Source organism: Nyctereutes procyonoides, unplaced genomic scaffold, assembly GCF_905146905.1.
Source record: "Nyctereutes procyonoides isolate TBG_1078 unplaced genomic scaffold, NYPRO_anot_genome, whole genome shotgun sequence".
In the NCBI taxonomy this organism is placed as follows: domain Eukaryota; kingdom Metazoa; phylum Chordata; class Mammalia; order Carnivora; family Canidae; genus Nyctereutes; species Nyctereutes procyonoides.
In genome coordinates this window covers 44060496-44086397 of record NW_026575051.1, presented here as the reverse complement: position 1 = coordinate 44086397, position 25902 = coordinate 44060496, and the positions used below count along the sequence as shown (strand labels likewise).

At 34.7% G+C, this 25902-nt stretch overlaps 1 protein-coding gene across 8 annotated transcripts in view; it reads left to right on the top strand.

Annotated features, from left to right (window-relative positions):
- SNAP91 (synaptosome associated protein 91) overlaps positions 1-25902 on the top strand; it is a 140981-nt gene that overhangs the window by 71187 nt on the left and 43892 nt on the right. For all 8 annotated transcript variants that reach the window (XM_055330843.1, XM_055330850.1, XM_055330849.1 and 5 more), the window contains exons 10-14: positions 1847-1917; positions 7036-7063; positions 9752-9861; positions 11930-12048; positions 25380-25547. In XM_055330843.1, the coding sequence (XP_055186818.1) occupies positions 1847-1917; positions 7036-7063; positions 9752-9861; positions 11930-12048; positions 25380-25547 (496 nt within the window). The remainder of the gene's footprint in view (positions 1-1846; positions 1918-7035; positions 7064-9751; positions 9862-11929; positions 12049-25379; positions 25548-25902) is intronic.

The window sequence follows — 25902 nt, the reverse complement described above, 5'->3', positions numbered from 1 at the left end:
CCTTTTTTGTTATCCCATATTGTTCTGTTCTGTGACTATAAGTAGCATTTGTCTTTTTAAGCCGTTTTAACATGGAATCACATTTTCTTTACGTTGCACCGGACATTTAGAGGACCTATGTCTTGTAACTGGAGAGGAGTTCTGTGGCTTGATATTTTTTTTCCTTACTATGATCCCAGTAGAAAAAAATAGAAATATGTAAATTTTGCAATTATATGCCCAGGCTTCCTAGGTCCCATTATTCTGACAATTATAGTAATTGTTATTATGACATTTAGCATGATAATTTTGAAGTTATCAGGTATTAATTCACCTAAAAATTATGAAGCATTTTTTTCTTTTAAAAATACGGTGCATATTCTATGTATTAAATGAATACATCTTTATAGTATACTGTTAGTTCTATGGAGCAAAATTTTCCTTATCTCTTAAAAAATTATTTTTTTTACAACTTACGGGTATAGTCTTAGTTTCAGTTTCTTGGAATTTGCTAAGTAAGTCTACTTTCACCTGAATTATATTTTTAAATTCTAATTTTTACAACTTTCTAAATTTATTATATCCCCCATAATCTTACTTTTTCTACTGTATAGGCCATAATATTTTAGATAATGCTCATAGGACTGACTCTTTCTACCCTACCTCCATCACTTTGATCAAGTTAATATTTTTATTCACTTAGTAATTTATATTTATAATAATCATATAATTACATATATAATAATCACTTAATTGTTAAAATGGCTCATGAATCTATTAGTGAAGTGAAAATGAGATTAAATATCCTGAACTTTTAAAATTAAAAATTTTTAATAAGAATTCCACTTGATTTTGTCATTACAGGTACAATGTAAAATGTACAGTTATATGAATTTCCTTGCATTATATGAGCTATTTTAGCAGTTAGCATAGTGAAAGGTCTTCAAAATTAATTTCATATGAACTTGAAGGATAATTGTTAGAATTAAATGTATCTGTAAATGTAGCTCCATATTTCATTCATGGAATGCTTACACTGCTGTTAAGGACTAATTTAGGTTAAAATTATTTAAGGATGACCTTAAATTCCTAATGCTTGAGGAATAAATGGGGTGGAATATATGTATGAACTTATTATTTCTCTTTCTAATATACAGTAAAATGCCATTGCTTTGTATTGCCTAAAATGTTAGTATGAAAACAAACATTCAGGTACCTTTTAATAAAAGAGTTGAAATATATTAAATCTTCTAAAATACAGTAGTTTAACATTATCATATTGCTAAAGTTTTTATTATATATATAAATTAAGTAGCTCAATAAGAAAATCTTAATTCTTGACTACTAAAGACGTATCATTTTCTCCATAACTATCACTTACACCCCTCAACTTTTATTTACTACAGTAGCAATTTTTCCTGACATTTCAGTCACATGTAGATAAGTGAGATTTTACTGTAGTTTCAGACTTCTAAAAGTTTATATTTGGGCACTTATATTTTTTAATTGGATATAAATACCTATTATTTTTTCATGTGATCTTATGGAACCATATGGTGGACTTGATTTGAGTTTATTTGATGTAAGTAATATCATAGAAAAGTCTATCCAATGCAATCTCTACACTGAAACCACACTGTATTGCCATTTGTTGTGCAGTGGAGTTAACTATATGTAAGATGGGCCCGTCTGAGATTCTCTGGAACCTATAAATCTTTAAGTATCAAAAGAACCTGTGATGAAATTACCTCCCATACGCAGTGGGCTCCACACACAGAGTTCCACCATACAAAATTACAGTGATGTTCCAGTGTATTTACTGTGAAAGAAAGCAATGCAGACATTTATTTTTACTTTCTTATTGTAGGCTCCCAGCAGTCTTATGGAGACCCTTGAACAGCATCTAAACACATTAGAAGGAAAGAAACCCGGAAACAAGTATGCATTAGTTGTATATTCTAAATAAAATGAAAAATGTTAACAGTCGTTCTTTATAAGAATGAGATGTATCATGGTACTATTATACCACCACAGCTTTAGGGTATGCTTTATTGTAATTCTTCAAGGTTTCCGCAAAGATCCCATCCATCCAATTAACTTATGGCAGTGTCACCCCGGGCATAAGCAATCTATCTGCAGGTTAATGCAGCAGATTAGTAGGTTGTACTTCAGTTGCCTGAACTTGATGACGTATATACTTACCCTTACAGGGGGATTTACAATATACAGAAAGAGTTATTCGTGTTTAAAAACTGAGGCTGTGGGATCCCTGGGTGGCGCAGCGGTTTAGCGCCTGCCTTTAGCCCAGGGCGCGGTCCTGGAGACCCGGGATCGAGTCCCACGTCGGGCTCCCGGTACATGGAGCCTGCTTCTCCCTCTGCCTGTGTCTCTGCCTCTCTCTCTCTCTCTCTCTGTGACTATCATAAAAAAAAAAAAAAAAAAAAAACTGAGGCTGTTATCATTGGGCAGAAGTAAAACGCAGTTTCACAGGTAGCCTTGAATATTCTACTACATTACCTACCCTTTTGTGAAAAAAAGCAGAGCTCGCAGGTATAGTTTTCTGCATTTTAGACTCTCCCCACTTGAAGCCTTCAGCATGGCATGCTGCTGATATTTTGCTCAGGGATCTTTTTTATAGAGTGGATAGCAATCAGTCAGCAATAAGTACAATTTTACTGGATTTTCATACCTTTGTGTTTGGGCACATACATTTTTTACTATTTTTTCCACATTGCATGCAAAAATGTGCAGGTTCCAATTCTTTTTTTTCTCTCTAGCAAGTATCAAACTTGTCTATTCACAGTACGCAATGCTTTCCAGTCTTTATACCTTGCTCAAATTATAATTCTGCTAGTCTTGGCTGTCTACCCTCCTTGTCTCTGTGTGTGTGTAAATCTTACCCATCCTGGGAGGGCTGTCTCATTAAACCTTCTTTAATCATGCACTACCTTGTGTTGTGGCAATTTTTTCCCCACATATGTAGTTTAAATAGGTTTTCTGATTCTAAAGTTCAGGGACAATTTTATACTTCATTATCTCCACCTGTAGCTATGTCTACAGTCAGCTTGAAATCTGTCTGTTGGTCCCAGCTTTATGTTTATTTCATTTAGATTGACAACAGAAGTTCATAGAGACAACATTGCAGGGCTATATGTTGCTCATGGATTGTGCCTATAATGCAGCTATCAAAATGCAACTCCTTTCTGTTTTCTTCTCTCTCAGCATTTGCACAGAATCTAGATTCATGTCCTGTTCTTACTTGTTGCTTGTTGTTTCATTAGCTAAGTGTAATTTCTATCATCTTTTCCAAGTTAGTGTAAAAATCATTGCATATTTTATATTTTCAATGATGAACAACAGTGTAGGACTCTCTCAGGCAGTTATGGCAGAGGTATTTGGTATGATGCATGACAGGACCTTGTAGAGACTCTGTTAAGATTGTCACCACAGTGCAAGAGCAAGGTCTTTCTCCACTTCATTGTAGCCATGGATGATCAGAGTTTTGTGGATAGATTGATGCCAGCTAAAAAGACATGAGAATGCATCTGGTGACTTGAGACTACATTAAGTTGCCCACTTCCAGTTATTGCTGGGCTACCTTGTATTAGAGTGTCTAAGAAGCCAAAAGAGTTGTGTAAGAATTAAGCAAAAGGAGGCAAGAAGCCTAAGAACTGTCCCTGCTCCTGTGGTAGAAGGACCTCTTTGGCTGAGGAAACATGTATATCCTCAGGACTCAAAGCCTCTCCCTTGGCAAGGCACCTCAGAAGGCTCGATGAAAAGTCGGCTTCTCTGTATTCTTTTCCCTTCAGGGTCCCCCAACACCCTGCACAGAACCACACTTTTCCCATGTTAAACCTGCCAGTACTGCAGTCACCAAAAAAGCAGTCTTTTCAGGTGAATTTCGTTAGCCTTAATTTCAAGTCTAAATTCGCCCCCTTGTGGCTGCTGTAAACTATTTTTGCAAAACTTAACTATGTACACATAGTTACATTTGTAAGTGTAGAGAAATAGAAATTCAGTGACCTCCTGATTTGAATTACCTTTGACTGAGGGTAATGTTTCTCTCTCCTTTAAAATCATTTTATGCTTGTCCTGTTTCTCTTCTGAATTGACTGAGACCACATATGAACTTGTCTTTTGCTTATTCCCTATTTTTAATATAAATGAACTATAGTAGTTAACTGTTTTCTTCTTTGTATGTTTGTGCTTACCTGGGAACTTAAGTGAAGGGTGAGTACTACATTGAGTGACTTTTTTTGCATTTGTTATTACTAAAAATGCAAAAATCACTCTTAAGGCTCCACATTTGGTATTTAGAGCATTTAAAACTCATTTCTGTCAATTTTACACATCTGTGTTTTCATTATCCTTTTTTATTTGTCTCCCAATGTGACTGGCATAAATGGTTTTACTTTATCTTGGTCTCTTTAGATCAAGACTAAAAAAAAATCTCTTTTAGGTGTATGCGCAGTCCTCTTAGATTTTGGAAATCAAAGTTTTTTTATTTGATTAGTAAACAACATTTTCCCGTGGTATATAGCAAAAGTACCAAAAGACAGTATTAGAAAATTAAAGTTGTTTGTCTTTAAGTAGCAGTATAAAATGATTCTAATCTCAGAGACAAGCATTTTCAAATGTCTACTATAAATATATATATATATATATATACTCTTTATATGTAATAGCTTTTATCCACCAATACTCATTTTTGAAGTTTTATGCAATACTGTGTGATATATTTGTATATGTGTGATTCTGTGATACCATAGAACAAAAGAGAAATTGATTTAATTTTTATATGTGCATTTGCTAAGTGCTGAGGGTACAGTAAACTTGATAAGTCTATTGTAATTAAAGTTATTTGGAAGACATAGATAGGGTTTCACATCTGTATTTTTTGTTTGTCTTCTGGCTAACATTTATAGCCAAAATTACGTAGAGATTATTATTGTGGATAAGACATAACATTTCCTCTTTCAATGATTTACTGTCAACATCATGGAAGTAAACCTTGGCGTATTCTATGTTCATCATAAAAACCCATTGATCTGTTTGTAGCATTTCACAGAATTTAGGATAGGACTACATGGGTCATTCTCTTTTAAAATTATATTCATGCCTTATTCTTCCCAACACAGTTTACCATGTACTAGATTTCTGGATATTTGCTGAAATCATTAAAATAAGTATTGATTTTTAGTAAGTGTCATTATCTATATATAAAAGATTGTAGTATTTTCTTTTATAAAGGGCAAATGACCAATGGTAGAGAAGTAAATCAATGAAGAAACATGAAACGAAGCAGCCTGTGTGTTGTGTAAGAGAGGAACTCATGTGCTGGGCTCATCTGTATTTGTGTCAGGACAGGCTAGAATGTGAAATGAGCACAGGCTTTGGGCATCAGACAGACTTGGACTAAAGTCGTAAATCCACTATTAAAGAATGATGAGGCTTGGGCAAGTTATTTACTTCTCTAAGCCTCTGAGCCCTCAGATTTTAATCAGTGATTAGTGATACTTTTTAAGGCTGTGGCCCCAAATGGGAGCACACCTCTGGTTCTGTCTGACCTCTTAGATGAAAAATCATGGCAAAGGCTGGGTGCGGTCCATAGGAACAGAGGTCACTCATTCTGACAGTTTAGTTTTACACAAAATAATTTTTAAGACTTATGATTAATCTGTTTTTACACAAAGCACATGAATGCATTCTTATTCTAAAATTCAAATAATACAGAAATATCACTGCCTGGAAGATGTCAGGTGCTGTGTAAAGTGCTAGGGGTATAAAACAATGGGATAGATTCCCTTTCTTCAAAAGAATTTAGCTTCTAATGGAAAAGACAGATAACTAAAGAGACAAGATACAATGTGGTAAGTGGGATGATGGTTTTTCATTTATTTGCTTACTCTTTGGGGTAACTAGAAGTGTCATTTAGTAATGGTGCTCATGTGGGAGCTTGGCAAACTGATTCTTGTGCCAATTATGATATTTGTACTTAGGTTTGAGGATGATAATCTTTAATAGCATGTATTTGCAAATAAGGTTGAACATAAAATGTATTAATGTGATGTATATTATTAAATCCGTTTTTGCTACATTCAATAAAACAAAAATTCATGATACTGTACAAAATTTCAGTTACTTAATTTCTGCTAATTTTGTTTTACTAGTGCTACTTGTGCTAGTTTCTCTATAGATGAATAGAAAGCCATGCCTGCCATTCTTTAAGACACTGACAGTAGGCTTCCTATTGAAATGTTTTTTCTTCATTTTGTTTTATCATTAATTGGTTTTCCTTTAACTTGGGTTGGTAAAGTGTAACCTGTTTAGACAGTCGTTTCTGAAGCACTGTGCTAAAAATGATGTACAAGGCAGTGGTAGCAATTATCTCACTAAAAAAAAATTTACTCCTTTCTAATTTTCCCTCACTCCTTTAGAAACAAGCATGAGGTTACTGTTCTTTTTCAATCTCCTAATAGTTCTAACAGGATACTGGGAATATTTCCCATAGATTTTATTACAGCCATAAAAAAAAAAAAAACAAACCAGGAATATGCATGTGAAAATTGAGACGCATTTCAGGCACGTGCTCATAGGGATATTTTAAATTCTGATGTTCCTCTAATGCATCACAATTATGATTAAATGAATCACAGTGTACCTTAAGGAGTTTTCTAGCTCTTTAAAATAATACACCAGAGGGTTTTTTTTAATTCTGTAAAACATTATTTTCCCCAAGTCTGGGAAATATTTTTAAAATTCCAATTTCATTTTTGTTGGATACAGGCAATAATGGTCAACTTGAAAAATTGAGTTGCTAGAGCTATAGAAAAGAACTTGGATTTAAGAATTTCTAGTAGTAGAAATTAAGTGAATGGAAAATACTGCAAAAGGATGTCCTAATTGAGTGAAGAATATATTTTTTTAAAAAAATAGTTTACCCATTACTAAAACATGTATATAAACAGGTTAATATTTCTCCAAGTGATATCAAACTTAAATGCTTACAAATACATTCATGTATATTCAGTTTTAATTTTTTTTATTGCCTTTTAGATCTGGTGCTCCCTCTCCACTAAGTAAGGTAAGTTTGCTGCTTGTTTTGTTTTGACCATTTTAGGAATTTTTGAGTGTACAGTTCAGTGGCATTGAATACACAGTGTTGTGCAGCCATCACTGTCATCCATTTCCAGAACTTTTGCCATCAAAACTGAAACTCCGTATCCTTTCAACACTAATTCCACATCCTTCTCCTCAGCCCCAGGCAACCATCATTCTACTTCCTGTCTCTATGAATTTGACTACTCTAGGTACCTCAAATAAGTGGAATCATCTAGTATCTGTCCTTTATTGACTGGCTTATTTTACTTAGTGTAATATTTTGGGGCTGCAGCATATGTCAGAATTTCCTTCTTTTTTAAGTCTGAATAATATTCCATTGTATGTATGTACATTTTCTTTTTCCGTCTGTCAGTTGGTCAGTTGGGTTACCTCCACCATTTGGCTGTTGTAAACACTGCTGCTGGGTGAACATGTAAATGTTCAAGTATGTAAATACCTGTTATTTCTGGATCTTATGGTAATTTTTTTAGGTTTTTAAGGAAAAGAAAGGTAAAGTTCGTGTATTCTACTTTATTAGTTTCTCAATCCACTGTAGTAATAGCAATGTCTTCTTAGTCCTTTATTTGGACGAAGTTATTAAGTAGGAGAAATTTTCTTACATTTATATTGCAACTGAAAACAGACTAGTTACAAAGCACATACATACTCTGAATCCCAGCCCTGTGAGATATATAATTTTATATGTGATTGAATGGTAAAGAAGTCAGTTGTGATGGAGTGTCTTTCTGCAAGCATGCCTTTTAGATACTCTACTGTAATAATTTTAATAACTCTTTCTACTCCCTCTTTTTTTATCATTTTGAATGACAGGATCTGGGTTATCAGTGACAATAATAGTACTTATTTCCCTGGGTCTGTAGCTTACATTTGCCATTGTATTTTTCAGACAAAAATGTAATAAATGTGCTCTTTCCTCTATGACAAATTTCCTTTATGTGATTGCTGTTATTACAGATGTGAAGGATGTCATTATGACTGCACTGGTGGCTCCCAGACACCCTGTACTATGTCAATACCTGGCTGGCTGCCTAAGATTCCCACAGGCACCCCAAGCAAACAAAAAGCTCCCTGGTGATTCTGATAGAAAACCAGGTTTAAAATCATTACAGCTATGTGAAAAATTCCAACATATGACTGTAGAGTAGAGTGTGATAAAAATTATGGCATCATTTGGAGTGGTCTGTCTACATTTTGGCCAAATCGAATTTTATTGACATTCTCTTTTTCTTAATAACAGGATTATTCTGGTTCTGTTTCCCTAGCTGTCTCATTTCTCCAGAGCTTATTGTTAGAAGGCATTTTTAATGAGGCTCTGAAGACCTTCATTTCTGCATTTATGTTGGTAGATTCATTGTTGTCTTTAAGTTCTCAGTGGCATTTTCATAAACATTACTTATTTACATGTATTGGTTTAAAAAAATACTAATTTCTTTTAGAGGAGTTGTCAGTGTCCACTGTGGATAACATACAAATTAAATTTCGTTGGTCCTTTCTATTCCCTTAATAAACTGTCATATCCCACCTGAAAATTTTGACATTTTGGTGAAGAGAAAGGCTTGAATTGATGTTTTTCTGAGCAACGTTATCCATATTGCTCATGTGTTTGTCTTTCCTGATGTGCTGAATGTTTAGCAATTATGTATCTATTGAATTTTGACTTCTCGATTCTGGGACAAATAGGTATTAAACAAATACCATTTCACTCTGAAGACCCCTGAACACTCTCTCTTCAGTCCTTTTTCTTAATTTATTCTTTTAAAAACTTTCCTTCGTTTGGTCTGTTTAAAATTAGATGTCCATTTATAGCAGTATCTGATAGCGTTTGGCTGCTCTTATTCTTTCATATCTTACTTGCTATTATATCACACTTCCACTTACAGTAAGTATTGGTGGACTGGTTTGAGATGTTTCATTAATCTTTCTCTTGTAAATATGTGGAGAATTAAATATACCAAATAAAGGGAAATAGGATAGTTTCCTCAACAAAAATCTTAATTTTTAATATATTAACTATTAGGTTTTCTTTTTAAAAATAAACCAGTACAGGACAATAAATGTTAGATTTTATTTCATTTTTTTAGTTTTATCTATTTCATATTAGTGATGGGATATAGTCATGGTACCTTTAAGCTGTAAGTGACTTGTATCTTCTTTATAAATTTTTCTCTGCCACCTGTAAACTATTTTGAAAGTTAGATTTCTAGAATTTAAAGATACCTGAGAAGGCTTTATATGAATTCTAGCTAGAAGGCAGAGGAAAAAAATGGCCTTGGTTTTATAGCAGTTATTCCAATTGATAATTGTTTTCATTTTTAGCAGTTAGTAAGATCTCTCCTGATAATTCTATTTAGGAAATAACTAACCTTGATTTTAAATACATGAGTAGAAGTCATTGCCATGTTAAGCCAAATATTTTAAACATAATTTTATATAGTTTGCATTTAATTTTTAAAGTTTAAAACCTGTTTTGGCCAATATTGATTACTTATTACAGTTCTCCATTTCAAATTTTTTTGAGTTTTTTCCTCTCCCACAAGGAGTTACCAAAAAATTGCTGCGAATGCCAGAGGTCTACAAAGTGGAGGTCCTGTTGCTCTGTGTCCTTTAGATTCACATTTGACTAGAGTGTGTTGTGCATCTTCACTTTCAGTCTTCTCCAGCCACAACTGTTACGTCTCCTAATTCTACACCAGCTAAAACTATCGACACATCCCCACCAGTTGATTTATTTGCAACTGCGTCTGCGGCTGTCCCTGTCAGGTTAGTTCACGAGTATGTGCTAAACCGTGTATTAGTATTTTGATTAGGTTTTTGTTTTATTTTTATGTACTGAACCCAGATGTTTTCACAAAATGAAATCCAGTCCTAGTAACATGTAATAGTTTGGGCTATCTTTAGGTTCACAAAGTAAGTTCTTTTGCCTTTTCTACAGTTCCTTGGGCCTGTATTCTCACAGCATCAGAAGACCCAAGCTGTAGAAACCTTGGGTCACCTTCTTGCTCACACATTTAGAGAAGGAGGTGGAAGAATGGTACAGATGCTTTGGGTTCTTCTGAAATTCTGAAGAAATGGAAAGTGATTTCAGAAATTAGCCTCTTCTTGTGTTAAATTTAAAGGGTGTCTTACGGCACTTAAAAAACAAAACAAAACAAAAAACCTTCGCAGTTGTGCTTATGAGGAACTCAGACTCTGGTGGTAGGAAGAGACCATCAAGATGTTTCTAATCAGCTTTTATAGCACCTAGAGGTGAGAACAATAGTGAGAAAGTTGGAGATAACAGTGCATTGTGTAAAATCTCAGGGCTGCCTCAGATGAAATGCCAGCTCAAAGAGGCTTCCTCAGATAATAATTTTAGGTCATGTTTTGTTTGCTTCTTTTGTCATGAGAGGATTTATAGTATCCATGACTGATTATGAATGCCCTATATTTGGAGATCTGAATTTTGAATTGAGTGATAAATCCATGTAATGTACCCATGTTAACTATTGTGTGTTACCTCTTACTTGCCTGTAATCACAAATTTGGTAAAGCCAAGTCCTTTTTGCCTCTATACTAAGATAAATTGCTTCTTCTAAAAACTTTGATTCAGGTCTTAATCATTTGTTTCCTATCCTGGCACTTTGAGAAGTTATATTTATGAAATGGAAATCAAAACTAGGCAAGTTTCAAGTGTTTTTAAATTAAAAAAGAAACTGGAATTCTTCTTCAAAAGAATATTACTTGGAAATCTAATATTTAAAAAAGGTTAAAGATGGAACTGCTATTTATGAAGAAGGGTGGGGACTCTGGGACCCTGGTGGCTTGGTACCTGGCCTGGTAACCTGTAGATTAGTGTGTTTCAAACCTGAACGAAATTCCTGGGGCCATGTTAAAATGAAGATTCTGATATAGAAGATATGAGGTATACCTAATATCCTGTACTTTACGCCATGTCTCAGAATGTTACTAGTTTAAAGACCACACTTTGAATAGCAAAGCTCTAGGCCCCTCCTTGGAACTTTTGCAGATGGAGGAGCTTTGAAAAGCATAGCCCTAACTGAATGAGAATAAAAAATACAGAAGTATTTCAGATGAGGCCTCTATAGGCAAACTTGATGTGTTATAGTTTAACTTAGAAAAAAAGGTATATAGTGATTATTCATTTTAGTATTCTTTGCTTCATAAATAAATTCTTAAAGCAAGAATTTTTTCTTGCAAAAAAACTTAGAAAATAGAAAAAAGGGAAAAATTATCCATGACTCTCTTACTCCGATACTTTAATATTTGGAGTATGCTTCCTTTTATCACATTCCTCAAAACCAGCCCTTCAGATTCTACCCAGTGGACATTAATATATGTGATAAAATTCCCCCTTAATTTGAGGCATTTAGGTGTGTTCCCCCCTTTAATTTCTGCCTTATGATTGGTTGAGTGGCCCATTGCTTGCAGTATGGTTTACCTATGTTATTGTGTATAGAACAAGAGGTGGCAAACTATGGCCTATGGGTGAAACTAGCCCAATGTCTGTTTTTATAAATAAAGTTTTATTGGAACAAAAGCACGGTCATCTGTTTATATATTGTCTATGTCTTACTTAATACTACACTGGCAGAGTTGAATAGTGTTAGACTATCTAGCCCACAAACCTCAAATATTTAGCTTCTTACCATTTACAAAGTAGTTTGCCAACCCTCAGTATAGAAGGACATATGCTATACTTTCCAAAGTATTATTCTCTTATTGGATTTAAAATATTGAAAATCTTTGTTTTCTGCATCACTCTTTATTTAAAGCATCTTTACATTATAAAATTCTTAAATCTGATTTTAAAATTGTAATTGCCTTTCAGCGCTTCTAAACCATCTAGTGATCTCCTGGACCTCCAGCCAGACTTTCCTTCTGGAGGGGCGGCAGCAGCCGCAGCACCAGCACCACCACCACCTTCTGGAGGAGCCACTGCATGGGGAGGTGAGTGAAACCAGACAGTTGTGCCATTTTACTATTCAGTTGTTTTTATTCAGGCTTCTTACCTTCAGATTGTCCAAAATGTTGCTAGAAACTTGGAGAGAAAATGCTGAGAATGGCATCTATTGATTTCAATACATATTGAGAGAGAGGTATAGAGAGCCTCTCTGTAGTAGTCATATAGTTTTTAAAAGTTGAAGCAAAGGCAATATTTTTCATTGCTATTTTGAAAATCTGATTATTTTTAGTAATTGGTCTCTAGAGATTCAGACATTAGAGGATTAGGTGTTCCTGTGAACTTCTGAAATTACTCAAAGGCAGCACTTCTAATTTTTTTTTAAGATTTTATTTATTTATTCATGAGAGACACACAGAGAGAGAGAGAGGCAGAGACACAGGCAGAGGGAGAAGCAGGTTCCATGCAGGGAGCCCGATGTGGAACTCGATCCCGGGACTCCAGGATCATGCCCTGGGCCGAAGGCAGGCACTAAACCCCTGAGCCACCCAGGGATCCCCAGCATTTCTAATTTGATTTGTTCACATGTAGCCTCCTTCCTGGATTCCTTTAAGCCTAAGCTGGTTTTAATTCATATTGTATTTGACTTCAGACAGTTGAAATATGGGATAGATTCTTGTTTGTGCCAGAAAAGATCCATACTAAACTAACCAGAAGATTCACACCTAAGTGCTTGATGCCCATTTTTATTCATGGATCTTGAAAAAAACTTAAACTTTTATAAATATTTGATTAAAAAGTAAATCAAATACAAATATAAAAATAGGTTAATTACTGAATCATTTTCAGTGCTGCACTGAGTTGGTTTTAAATACCTTGCCCTATTGTGCCAAACTATCAAGATAAATTTTTTAAGTTTAAAAAGTGATTCATACAACTATAGAAAAATACAGAGGGAATAACATAAGCAATGGGTTGAAATAGGAGGTGCCCCATCATAGCTCCCCACAGCAAAAATAATTTGGTTGCCATTCATGAGCAAAGTGCCTTTGTGGGAGCTTTGGGATCCAGGTAGGAGGTTGCAAAATGGTAATGGAGCCTAAAATCAGGTAAGGTTGTTTTGAGAGAGCAGGCCTATGCACAGATGAGAGGCTCACCAACCTTGGTCCTGGCTACAGATCCGGAAACACCACCATGCCCCTTTGGGTGCATTTATAGTCCTGTTTGGCCCTGGTCCTGCCATCAGGCAACATCTGCCAAGGGACCTAGGAGGATCCATGCTTGCCTTTGCCTTGGGTTATAGGTCTCCTGACCTTGGTCTCAGCTGTGGATTCTGAAATGGCCTGTGACCCAGCTCCATCCTCTCTCAGTCATGGTCTGGGAGCAGTCCTGCCTGCCCAGGAATCCAGCAAGAGATACACCTGCCCATGCCCCCAGAGGCAGGCCCGTTGACCTTGGTCCCAACCATGGCCTTTAAGACAACCCTCTGATTGGTTCCAGCTCCACTTAGCTATGGTCCAGGACGATATCTGCCTACTCAGGGACCTAGTGAGAGCCACACCCATCCATGTACTTGCTAACAAGCCCACCATCTGTGGACTCAACTGCAGACCCTGAAAGGACCCTTGTCCCAGTTCCAGCCCTACTAACCAAGGTCCTGAAGGTCCACCCAGGGATGAGGCAGGATACAAACCCATCCAAGCCCCTCACAAGAGGCCCACCAACCATGGACATCACAGCATATCCAGCTGGTAACCATATGACCCAGATCCAACCCCACTCAGCTGTGATTCTGTTCTGATGGTCTGGGCAATGTCATTAGCACAGAGCAGGTGAAAGTCTTTACCTACCAAGATAAGTCTTTAAAGACTAGAAGAGCTGTTTACTTCCTCAGATGCACAGACACCAACACAAGGATACATGGATTACATCAGGGAATCAGGGAATCAAACATGACACCACCAAAGGAAACTAATAACACTAATAACCATTCCCAAAGAAATGGATATCTATGAATTGCCTGACAAAGAATTCAGAATAATCATCTTAAAGAAATTCAGTGAGATGCAAGAGAACACAAATAGACAATAAACAAAGTCAAGAAAATAGTGCATGAACAAAATGAATCTAATAAAGAAATAGAGGCCATAAGAAATCCTAGAGCTGTAGAATATAATGACTGAACTGAAGAACTCAATAGAAAGCTTCAATAGCAGACTTAATCAGACAGAATAAAGAAGCAGCAAACTCAAAGATGGGTCATTAGGGGATTCCTGTGAGGGAAACAAAAAAGAGTGAAGAAAGCATATGGGACCTGTGGATGCTATCAGATGAATATATGCATGAAGGGAATCCCAGAAGAAGACTGAAAAAGATGTACAGAAAGCTTATTTAAAGAAATAATGACTGAAAATGTCCCAAATTATATGGACATGGATATGGATATTCATATTCATGATGTTCAAAAGTCCTCAAGCAAGATCAACCCAAATGAGATACAGTATAATCAAATTGACAAAGGTCAGGGATCCCTGGGTGGCTCAGTGGTTTGGCGCCTGCCTTTGGCCCAGGGCGCGATTCTGGAGACCCGGGATCGAATCCCACATCGGGCTCCCGGTGCATGGAGCCTGCTTCTCCCTCTGCCTGTGTCTTTGCCTCTCTCTCTCTCTCTGTGACTATCATAAATAAAAAAATAAAAATAAAAATAAACCAAAAAAAATTGACAAAGGTCAAAGACAAAAAGAAAATTTTGAGAACAAGAGAAAATCCAGTTGTTATATAAAAAGGAACCCTGATAAGGCTATCAGCACATTTCTCAGCAGAAACCTCACAGATCAGGATGATACACTCAGAGTGTGGAAGGAAAAAAAAGAAAACAAAACTTCAGCTAAGAGCACTATACCCAGGAGAGTTGTCCTTTAGAAGTGGAAAGATGAAGACATTCCTCTATAAGTAAAAGCTAAGGAAATTCATGACCAGTAGACATGCCTTATAAGAAATGTAAAAGGGAGTTATTCAGATTAAAAGCACGTTAAGTAACAACATGAAAACATATGAAAAAGCTGACTGGTAAAGGTAAATCTATGGTCAAATACTGGGTGGCGGTAGTTAAATCACTTTTAACTATAGTATAAAAGTTAAAAGACAAAAGAATTCAAAATAACTAAAGCTACCATAACTTGTTAATATAAACACAATATTAAAAGATATGACATAAAAGCATAGAAAGTCAGGAGCGGGGAGGAGGAGCAAAAGTATAAGACTTGGTTTATTATTGAAGTTTATTATTGAAACTCAAAATACACTGTTATAACTATAAGCTGTTTTATATAAGACTCATGATAAAGGAAAAAGCCTCTAGAAGATACTCAGAGAGAAAGGAATCAAAGCATACCACTATGGAAGATCATAAGTCACAAAAGAAAAGAGGAAGAAAGGAAAAAAGGAACTACAAAATGGTCAGAAAACAGTAAATAAAATGACAATAATAAGTCTTTACTTATCAGTAGTTACTTTAAATGTAAATGGATTAAAGTCCACAAATCAAAGGACACAGATGGTTCAATGTATATTTTTAAAAAGTGAAAACACAGGATCCAACAATATGCTACCTATAGGAAACTCACTTTAACATTCAGGACACACATTGAAAGAGGAATGGATAAAGAGGATGTGGTTTATGTATATAATGGAATATTACTCAGCCATTAGAAATGACAAATACCCACCATTTGCTTCAACGTGGATGGAACTGGAAGGTATTATGCTGAGTGAAGTAAGTCAATCGGAGAAGGACAAACATTATATGTTCTCATTCATTTGGGGAATATAAATAATAGTGAAAGGGAATAGAAGGGAAGGGAGAAGAAATGGGTAGGAAATATCAGAAAGGGAGACAGAACATAAAGACTCCTAACTCTGGGAAACGAACTAGGTGTGGTGGAAGGGGAGGAGGGGGGGTGGTGGTGAATGGGTGACGGGCACTGAGGGGGGGCACTTGACGGGATGAGCACTGGGTGTTATTCTGTATGTTGGCAAATTGAACACCAATAAAAAATAAATTTATTATTAAAAAAATTATTTAGCAGAGAGGATGAACACTGTATAAAGAAAGGTTGGAGAAAAAAAAAAGATGAAAACAGAAACATAATATACCAAAATCTATAGGATGCTGCAAAAGCAGCTCTAAGAGGGAATAATGGTAAATGCCGACATTAAGAAGAAAGATTTCAAATAAGCAATCTAGCCTTATACCTCAAGGAACTAAAAAAAGAACAAACTAATCCCAAAGTTAGCAGAAGGAAGGAAGTAATAAAGATTAGAACAGAAATAAATGAAATAGGAACTATGAAGAGAATAGAAAATATCAGTGAAACTAAGAATTGGTTTTTTGAATAAACAAAATGACAAGCCGTTAGCTAGACTAAACAAGAAAAAAAAGCAAAACTCAGAAAATTATAAATGAAAGAGGAAACATTATACCTGATATTATAAAATACAAAAGGCCATAAAGAGACTACTATGAACAATTATATGCCATCATATTGGATAACCCAGAAAAATGGATAAATACCTAGAAACATACAACTGACTGAGACAGAACCATGAAGAAATAGAAAATCTCCACAGACCCATAATGAGGAAGGAAATTGTAACATGAATCAAAAACAAAGAAAAACCATGACTAAATGGCTTCACAAGTGAATTCTACCAAATATTTAAACAAGAATTAATGCCAGTCCTTCTCTAATTCTTCCAAAAAATTGAAAAGGAGGAAACACTTCTAAACTCATTTTCTGGGCCAGTATTACGCTCAGACCAAAGCCACATAGGGGGGGACCCTGCAAGAAAAGGAAATGATAGGCCAATAACCTCAGTGAACAAAAAGGCAAAAATGCTCTATGAAATATTAGCAAACCAAATTGAGTAGCACATTAAAAGGATCATGCACAATGATCAAGTGGAATTTATCCCTGGAATACAAGCATGGTTCAATATACACAAATCAGTAAATATGATACATGATATCATAGAATGAAGGATAAAAATTGTATGATCTCAGTGTGCCTGGGTGGCTCAATTGGTTACATGTCAACTCTTGATCTCAGCTCAGGTCTTGATCTCAGGGTCATGAGTTCAAGCCCCATGTTGGTCTCCATGCTGGGCATGGAGCCTACTTCAAAAAAAAAGAAATCATATGATCTCAATAGATGCAGAAAAAGCATCTAACAAATTTCAACATTTGTTCATGATAAAATTCTTAACAGATTATATGCAAAAAGAATCACCATCATAAAGGCCATATATGATGAGCCTGCATCATACTCAATGGTGAAAAGCTGAAACCTTTTTCTCTTAAGATTCAGGACAAGACAAGGATGCCCACTCTCCACTTCCATTCAGCCTAGTGCTAGTCTTATGCTAGCTGGCTAGTCTTAGCCAGAACAACTAGGCAAGGAAAGGAAATAAAAGGCATCCAAATAGGAAAGGAAGAATCAAAATTATCTCTGCAGATGACATCATCTTATATGTGTAAAACTGTAAAGACTCTACCAAAAAAACTATTAGAACTAATAAATGAATTCAGTAGAGTTGCAGGATACACAATTAACATACAAAAATCAGTTGCATTTCTATACACTAACAATAAATTATCTGAAAAAAATGAAAACAATTCTGTTTACAGTAGCATCAAAAGGAATGAAATACTTAGGAATAAATTTTCATTGAAGACATGAAAGATCTGTACACTGAACTGTTAAACACTGATGAGAGGAATTGAAGAAAACACAAATAAGAGAAAAATATTCTGTATTCATGGATTGGAAAAATCGATACTGTCAAAATGTCCGTATTACTTAAAGTGATCTCTATATTCAGTGAAATCTCTAGAAAAGTTGTAATGGCATTTTCCCATAAATAGAAAAATAATCCTATCCTTTGTACAGATCACAAAAGACCCCAAGCAGCCAAAGCAATCTTGAGAAAGAACGAAACTGAAGACATGACACTTCCTGATTTCAAACTATAGTACAAAGCTATAATAGTATGGTACTGGTATGAAACAGATCAACAGAACAGAGAGCCCAAAAATAAATCCACACACATACAATCAACTAACTTTTGACAAGAACACCAAAAATACAGGGAAAGGATAGTCTGTTTAATAACTGGTTTTGGAAAAACTATATCCACATGCAAAAGAATAAAATGGGAACCTTATACCATACACAAAAAGTAACTTTAATGAATTAAAGACTTAAATATAATACCTGAAACCATAAAAACTCCTACAAGAAAACAGAGAAACTAATCTTTTTAGACATTGGTCTTAGCAGTGATTTTTTTGGATAGACACCAAAAGCCTGGGCAACAAAAGTGAAAATAAACAAATAGGACTATATCAAGCTAAAAAACTTCTGCACAGTAAAAGGAACAATAAAATTCAAATACAACCAACAGAAAGGGAGAAAATATTTGCAAACCTTGTATCTCGTATGGAGTTAATATCCAAAATATGTAAGGACTGAATTCAATAGCAAAAAAAAAAAAAAAAAAAAAAAAAAACAACAAAAAAAATAACTTGATTTAAAAATGGGCAATGGATCTGAATAGACGTTTTTCCAACAAAAACATACAGATGGCCAATAGATACATGGAAAAGTGTTCAGGATCATTTATCATGGAAATGCAAATCAAAACCATAATACCATATCACCTCATACATGTTGGAATGGCTATACCAAAAAGAAAAGAGATAGCAAGTACTGATGAGGGTATGGAAAAAAGGGAACCCTGTACACTGTTGGTGGGAGTGGAAATTAGTATAGCTATTATGGAAAACAGTATAGAGATTCCTCAAAAAAATTAAAAATAGGACTACCACATGATTTACTAATCTTACTTCTGAATGGATACACACAAACACACATATCAGAGATATCTGTACTCCCATATTCACTGCAGTATTATACACAATAGCCAATATCTGAAAATAACCTAAATGTCTTTCAGTGGGCAAATAGAGAAGGAAAATATGTTTTATATATATGTAAATTCAGTGGAATATTATTCAGCCCTTAAAAAGAAGGAAATCTTCCCATTTTCAAAAGCATGGGTGAACATGTAAGACATTATGCTAAGGGAATAAGCCAGACATAGACAAATATGTATAATCTCACTTGTATTGTGGAGTCTAAAAAAGTCAAATTCTCAGAAGCAGAAAGTATATTGATGGTTGGCAGGGGATGGAAAGTAAGGCACAGGATGGGGAGACATTGATCAAAAGGCACAAATTGTCAATTATAAGATGAATAAGTTCAGGAGATCTAATGTATGGCTTGTGACTGTAGTTAATAATACTGTTGTTTACTTGAAATTAGCTGAAATCTTAAGAATTCTCACCATAAGAATAAAGATAGTAACTAAGTAACTATGTGAGGTGATGGCTGTGTTAGGTTGGTTGTAATAATCATTTCACAATGTACATGTATGTGTCAGATCATTACATTGTACATCTTTTTTTTTTCTTCCCATTGTACATCTTAAATACATACCTCAGTAAAGCTAAGGTGGAGAAAAGAAACAACACAGGTGAAAAGACAATAATTTGCTGATGAGAAAATCAGTAAGATTATAAAGATGGTTCAGATAATGTTTTGAGGGACTTGGTATTTATCCATGTTTGAAAAGGAGTGCTAGAATAACTTAACTAGGTTAAATACAAAACTAGTTAATGTCCAATAGGGCAGTAAAGATCATATCTTGAGATTATCTTCTCCCAGACAGAATATTACTTGAGTCACTAGTAGGCAGGATCTGTAGCTTTTAATATGTCATTTTAGAATCAGAATCCTTAATTAACATTTAAATTTCCAAAGTCATATAAAGTTGCATTCCCATAGATAATTAAATAATCCTAGCTTGCTAAACAGTGTGTCAGTAGGACATCAGAGTACAAACTATGACCTCTTGATTTTATTTCCAAGTTGTTTTGAAAACAAAATAAACAACAGGTAACCAGTCTTGCAATAAATTGCTAATTATAAATATGAACATTTTAAGTATTAGTGGTTTTCCACTTTAAATATTTAAACCTTCTGTGTTGAACTCCCATGCCTATAGCTATCAGATTTTTTAAATAAAACTGCTCTTTCAACTTCACTTAACTTTATTAAATTTTATTTGGTAGAAGGAAAGTATTGCTGCTGAGATTTTATAAGTACGTTCTTCTGGCTCTCCTATTTTCATTCTGAGTTTCATCTTTCTGAAGTGTTTATTTCAATTTAGTAATTTATTTTCATTACCACAGTATCTTACTATAATTAATTGTATTCTCTGGTTCATTTAAAATGCTTCAAATCCATATCTTTAAATCAGCCTTCTTCGGTCATAATTTCATATAAATGACTTTCAGAGAATTTTTATAATTTAAAACTTAGTGTTAATTATAATTTGTGGGGCCATACAAAAATATTTTCAGTTTTATATGAGTGTATTAAGTCGTTAATTTTGTCAACTATTTCAGTCAATATGTATTCACACTAATTTTTAGAACTTACCGAACATTTAGTGATTTACCTAGAACTATAATGAATAAACAAACAGTGAAACTGTAAACAATCCCCTTTCACCTTATTCTTTGGCATGAAATCAAAGAGGAATACTTCTTCTTTTATTTTCTTTTTTAATTATGTACCAAAAGAATGCCAAGTAAAAAGATAAAGCTAGGTGAAATCTTTTAAAATTTCCGTGAAACATTTCTATTCATTTCCATCTTCAGGCACTTTTTGCCAAGTTACAGTACTCTACAGGATAGGTTATAATAACCAATTTCATTAGAATACATTTCAATCTTGTTAGAAATAAGTATTGGTGATTGAGGCATTAAGATAGCAGTGGATATATAGGAAAGCAGAATAGTGTGGTTTTAGTCAGGGCTGTTCAACAGGGACATGCAGTTTATGCCTTGCTCAAAGGCTGGAAAAGAGGGACTAAACTCCAGCCTGCTTTCTGAGAGTCAAGCTGTGAGCCTTTTCTTCCTTAAGAAAGAAGTACTTTTCTTTTCCTAATCTGCCGCTGCTGAGACAGCACTTTTTTATATAGTACAAAGCTCCTGATAGACTAGCAGAACCTTGGCTCAGGGCCTCATGGTCACTTTTTGATAATTAGACAATGTTAGTATTCTGTCTCAAGAATATATCTGTAACTGCAGTATTTCATAGTAGTAGAAAGTCAGGTAGAGAGAAAAATACTAATACATTCTCTAATTCTTAAGCAAAATAGTAAAAAATAAAAACAATAAGCCTTAAGAAATTGAAGTAAACTTGTATAATATGAAATTCAGAAATATTATTAGTTACCTTCAGCTTGCATTTCTCCTATAGATAATCCAGTAGTAGTTGAATGTGATGCTAAGTTGTAACAGATATGTTTTGGCTCATTTGACTAAGCAAAAATAAATAAAATCACTTTCTCAATCTTGTTTGGTAAAATCAAGCTGCTTCTATTATTGAAGCGCATTTTAATTTTGTATAACCTGACAGCGGGATCCCTGGGTGGCGCAGCGGTTTGGCGCCTGCCTTTGGCCCAGGGCGCGATCCTGGAGACCCGGGATTGAGTCCCACATCGGGCTCCCGGTGCATGGAGCCTGCTTCTCCCTCTGCCTGTGTCTCTGCCTCTCTCTCTCTCTGTGACTATCATAAATAAATAAAAATTTAAAAAAAAGATGTATAACCTGACAGCAAAATATAAACCTTAAAACTCTTCAGACCTATTTGGATATTCTTATCTGACCATAATGCTAGTAAGAAGATTCATTTTCCAGCAACCATTGGCCACTTCAGGTGTTCATAAATTTCTCTTAAGGGTTAGAGGCACTGAAAAATATTGCCATTTTAAGGGACAAATTATAAATGATATTTTTCCTGTTGGTATAAGACAAACCAAATTTTAGCAAATTCATATTTTAGTAAACCTAAGGTAAATAATGTATATATGAGTTGCATTCTGTGGGCTGATATAATGAACATGTTTGACTGAAGAAGACAGAGCATTTTTTAAATCCCTACCTTTGGGCTCATAATAAGGAGAGTGTTTTTCTCTTCATAGTAAATTCATCTCTCAACACAAACAAGTGAGTATGTGATGTATTTCTACGTATCTTAGAAGTGGGAAACAGATAATTTCTCATTATAAATACTTGAGGTGAAATTTCTATTTTCTGAGAAATACAGAATTCCTCTTAGAGTTTTACTATAATTAGTTGACCTAATTAGGGTTTATTAGAATTAAGAGACCTAATAGAAAGTAATAACCAACGTGCATGTGAAGGCTCATCATTATTATGTAATCATATGACTTTAATAGTTTCCATAGGGAATATTACCCACAGTACAAGCAATTTTAGTGACCTATATTACCATTTGGTTGTTAATTAAATCTGGGGGGATATCTATGAGGTGTTTTGGAAACATGCATATGTTACACACACATATAGAAAGATTTATAGAAGCTTTGAAATGCATGCATAGTTCTATAATGAAAATTATAACTTGACTTAAATGTTATCTATTGCTATTATTACGATTAGCAAGCATCTGATATACTCCAGATATAGTGAGCACTGAAATATATTAACACATTTAATCTTTATAATAACCTAAGAAGTTTAGCTTCGTATCACTGTAAAATTAGATATCCTTATTAATTTAGTGTAGTTTTGTTTCTTCAATTACAGTGAATATTTTCTAGAATTTCCATAATGCAAAAAGTATTTCTAATTATGTACTACCTGCCAGTGAATTGAACTCTACTGCTGTGGGTGTTGAGCAGGGGGAGGGCTTATATAGTTTAATTCTTTATAAAAAATGTTGGCTTTGAGAATAATAACTGTTCCCATCATCCTGAAGTAGGGCTTTCTTTTATAGTAGGGAAAATTCTGCATAAAGCAAGACATAAGTAACATAAATTATATTTCATCCAGAAAATTAAGATTTCAGAGACTAAATCCTGTGGCAAAAGTTTCCAACAACAGTTATGCACCAATATGTTTAATCATACTAGTACGTTTCCCTAGGAAATTATACTTCCCATCTTTCATCATATTGCAGCAAGTTTTAGAACTCTCCATCTGAATAGAACACTAGTCAGAAACATGTGTTTTTAAAAGCATTTTCATCTTTTATACTTTTAAAAAATATTTGTTTCTCTCTCCTTCTAGTATGTGTGAATAGTCTTCTCCTTTCTCACTTACCAAATGTATGAAATAAATTGTCCATTCGCTGTCAAAAACGATAGCAGGTCTGAAAACTGTTAAATCACATGGCTCTTAGCTCTTCTGCTAAGTCACATTGCATCTTGAATTAGCCACTGATAAAGCAAGGCTAGACTCTCTCTGTCACTCTGTCAGAGAATAGAGAAACCAAGTCTGTCTGGCTTTTGGTCATCCACTTTGGTTTCTAATTAATATTTTAGGATGGACGACTATAGTTAACAGTTGTATTGGGCCTGATACTGTTGGTTTGAGGAATTATTGGAAGGACCTTCTGTTTCTCAGGATTTGGGACCTGATCAGCTAATAGCTCCAAATCAACATAGCTCCTTTTTGCCTGGTGTTGATTAGGCATACATTCTAAAATTTAAAAAACTGTTTCTAATGTGAAGTACCCTGTGTGCCAGAATTTTTTAATGTTGTTATGAAATATATGATTTGGTTAGGAAGAGCCTTATCTTAGTGTATCTATAGAGTGCTTTATCTAATATTTATCGGGTTTGCAAATTGCATTGTTAAATGAATGTGGCCATATTTTATGTCAAATTTATGGGTCTCAGTTTTTTAAATGTCTTCTAGAACTTTTAATTTCCTGAGTTCTCATAATTGTTTTTAAGGCTCTTTAAAAAAAATAGCTCTGGGTGTTATTCTGTATGTTGGTAAATCGAACACCAATAAAAATTAATTTATTAAAAAAATTAAAAAAATAAAAGATTCAGATCCACTCAGGAATCATTAAAAAAAAATAGCTCCCTAATGAGTTCTGATGAAATTTAATTTCCAGTAATATTCATGAATCCAAATATGAGCCCTGGGGTCTATCACAAGACTGGGAATACAAGAATGCTCTTGGACACTCAAAATGTTTCATCTAAAGTCATAGTTCAGTTAAGAATTACCCTTCCTAGGCTTTTTTTTTTTTTTTTGTATATTTTTTTATTGGTCCTAGGCTTTTTATTTAGGATGCCAACTATAATCCCACTGTTGAACCTTAAGAAAGTATGCATCTCCAAAAGGAATGCAGACTTCAGAAGGCCTGAAAAGTTTGGATGCTACACAATCTGTCACATTCATCTTAAAAATAATTATCATATGTTGTCACAAAATGTTTATAAACAGATTACCTATCAAATTGAAAAGCATCCAGTAATGTGAAATTTGTGAAGACAAAAATCATGTAGGTTAGGGTTTTTTTCCCCCCTACCCTCTACACTTGCACTCATGTTTTCTTTTTTTTTTTTTTAAGATTTTATTTTTTTATTCATGAGAGAGAAAGAGAGAAAGAGAGGGAGAGAGAGAGAGAGAGGCAGAGAGAGAAGCAGGCTCCATGCAGGAAGCCCGATGCTGGACTCGATCCCGGGTCTCCAGGATCATGCCCTGGGCTGAAGGTGGTGCTAAACCGCTGAGTCACCTGGGCTGCCCTGCACTCAGGTTTTTTACTACATTTGGCATGTTCTATATGATTAGACTATAGTTATCTTAAGGCCTGTATTTATTCTGTGGTATTCTGGACTGAAGTAACACATCAAGTATAAGATTATAATAAAGTTTAATCAACTGCAGTTTCTTATGAATTCATATTTATAGTACATAGTGAAACCAATCAAAGCAGATGAAATGGTAAATCTGGCAAGAAATAAATTGAGTTTGTCAAAGTCATTTAGAGCTGACTTCAGGTAAGTCTCTTGACCTTGCTTGCTCGCCATTTTCCTGTGTATAATATAATAGGAAGCTTGGTCTAGAGGATCCCTGTGGTCCCTTCCAGCTCAAACATTCCATAATAATAATAGGTAATACATTATTTTGTAATTGCAAGTGGTCCAGAAAGGTGCATAAAGCTAAAATGTCTTCAGTTAGTACCTCGCCCTGCTTGGACATTAGTGTGGTTGCATGTTTCAGCTTTCTCTCTTATTTCTTCATACGCTGACATATAATGGACATCAATAGACCTCTTGGGAGAGGGTGAGTAAAGCTTTATTTTAAACTTGTGTTTTTGAGTGCCTTCTGTCTCTTAATGACTGTCCTTATTTGATCATTTGGAGCCTGGTATATCTTTGTCCTTTCCTCTTCTTCTCTTGTTTGTTCTTTGTCTATGGTGCAACATAGATTCTCTGGCTGCACTTTCCTCTGTTCCCTCTGAAGCACAAATTTCAGATCCATTTGCACCAGAACCTACCCCTCCTACTACAACTTCTGAAATTGCAACTGCTTCAGCCTCTGCCTCAACTACTACAACTGTCACTGCTGTCACTGCTGACGTGGATCTTTTTGGAGGTTAGTCAGTCACATCACTGTTTTGTCCTTTTCCTGCCAGGTTTGCTAAAATCACCTTAGAGTTAAGGTGCTTAAAAATGTTTATATTATATAACAGCATGTCAGTGTTTAACAACTTTTTACATGTTTCTTCATATATATTTATCTTCACTTAACTTTATCAACTTTATCTTCACTTAATTTTAGTGATTTTAGAGTAAAGATTTTAATGCATTAGGCCCATTTGATTTTTCCATTACTTAAAAGTGAGGATTTAAGTTGCTATTAGAACCCTTACCCCATATATGCTCCTGCCCCACAGTATCAATATAAAGGTGTTACCTGATCTCTCTATCATATTTAGGTTTGACTTTTT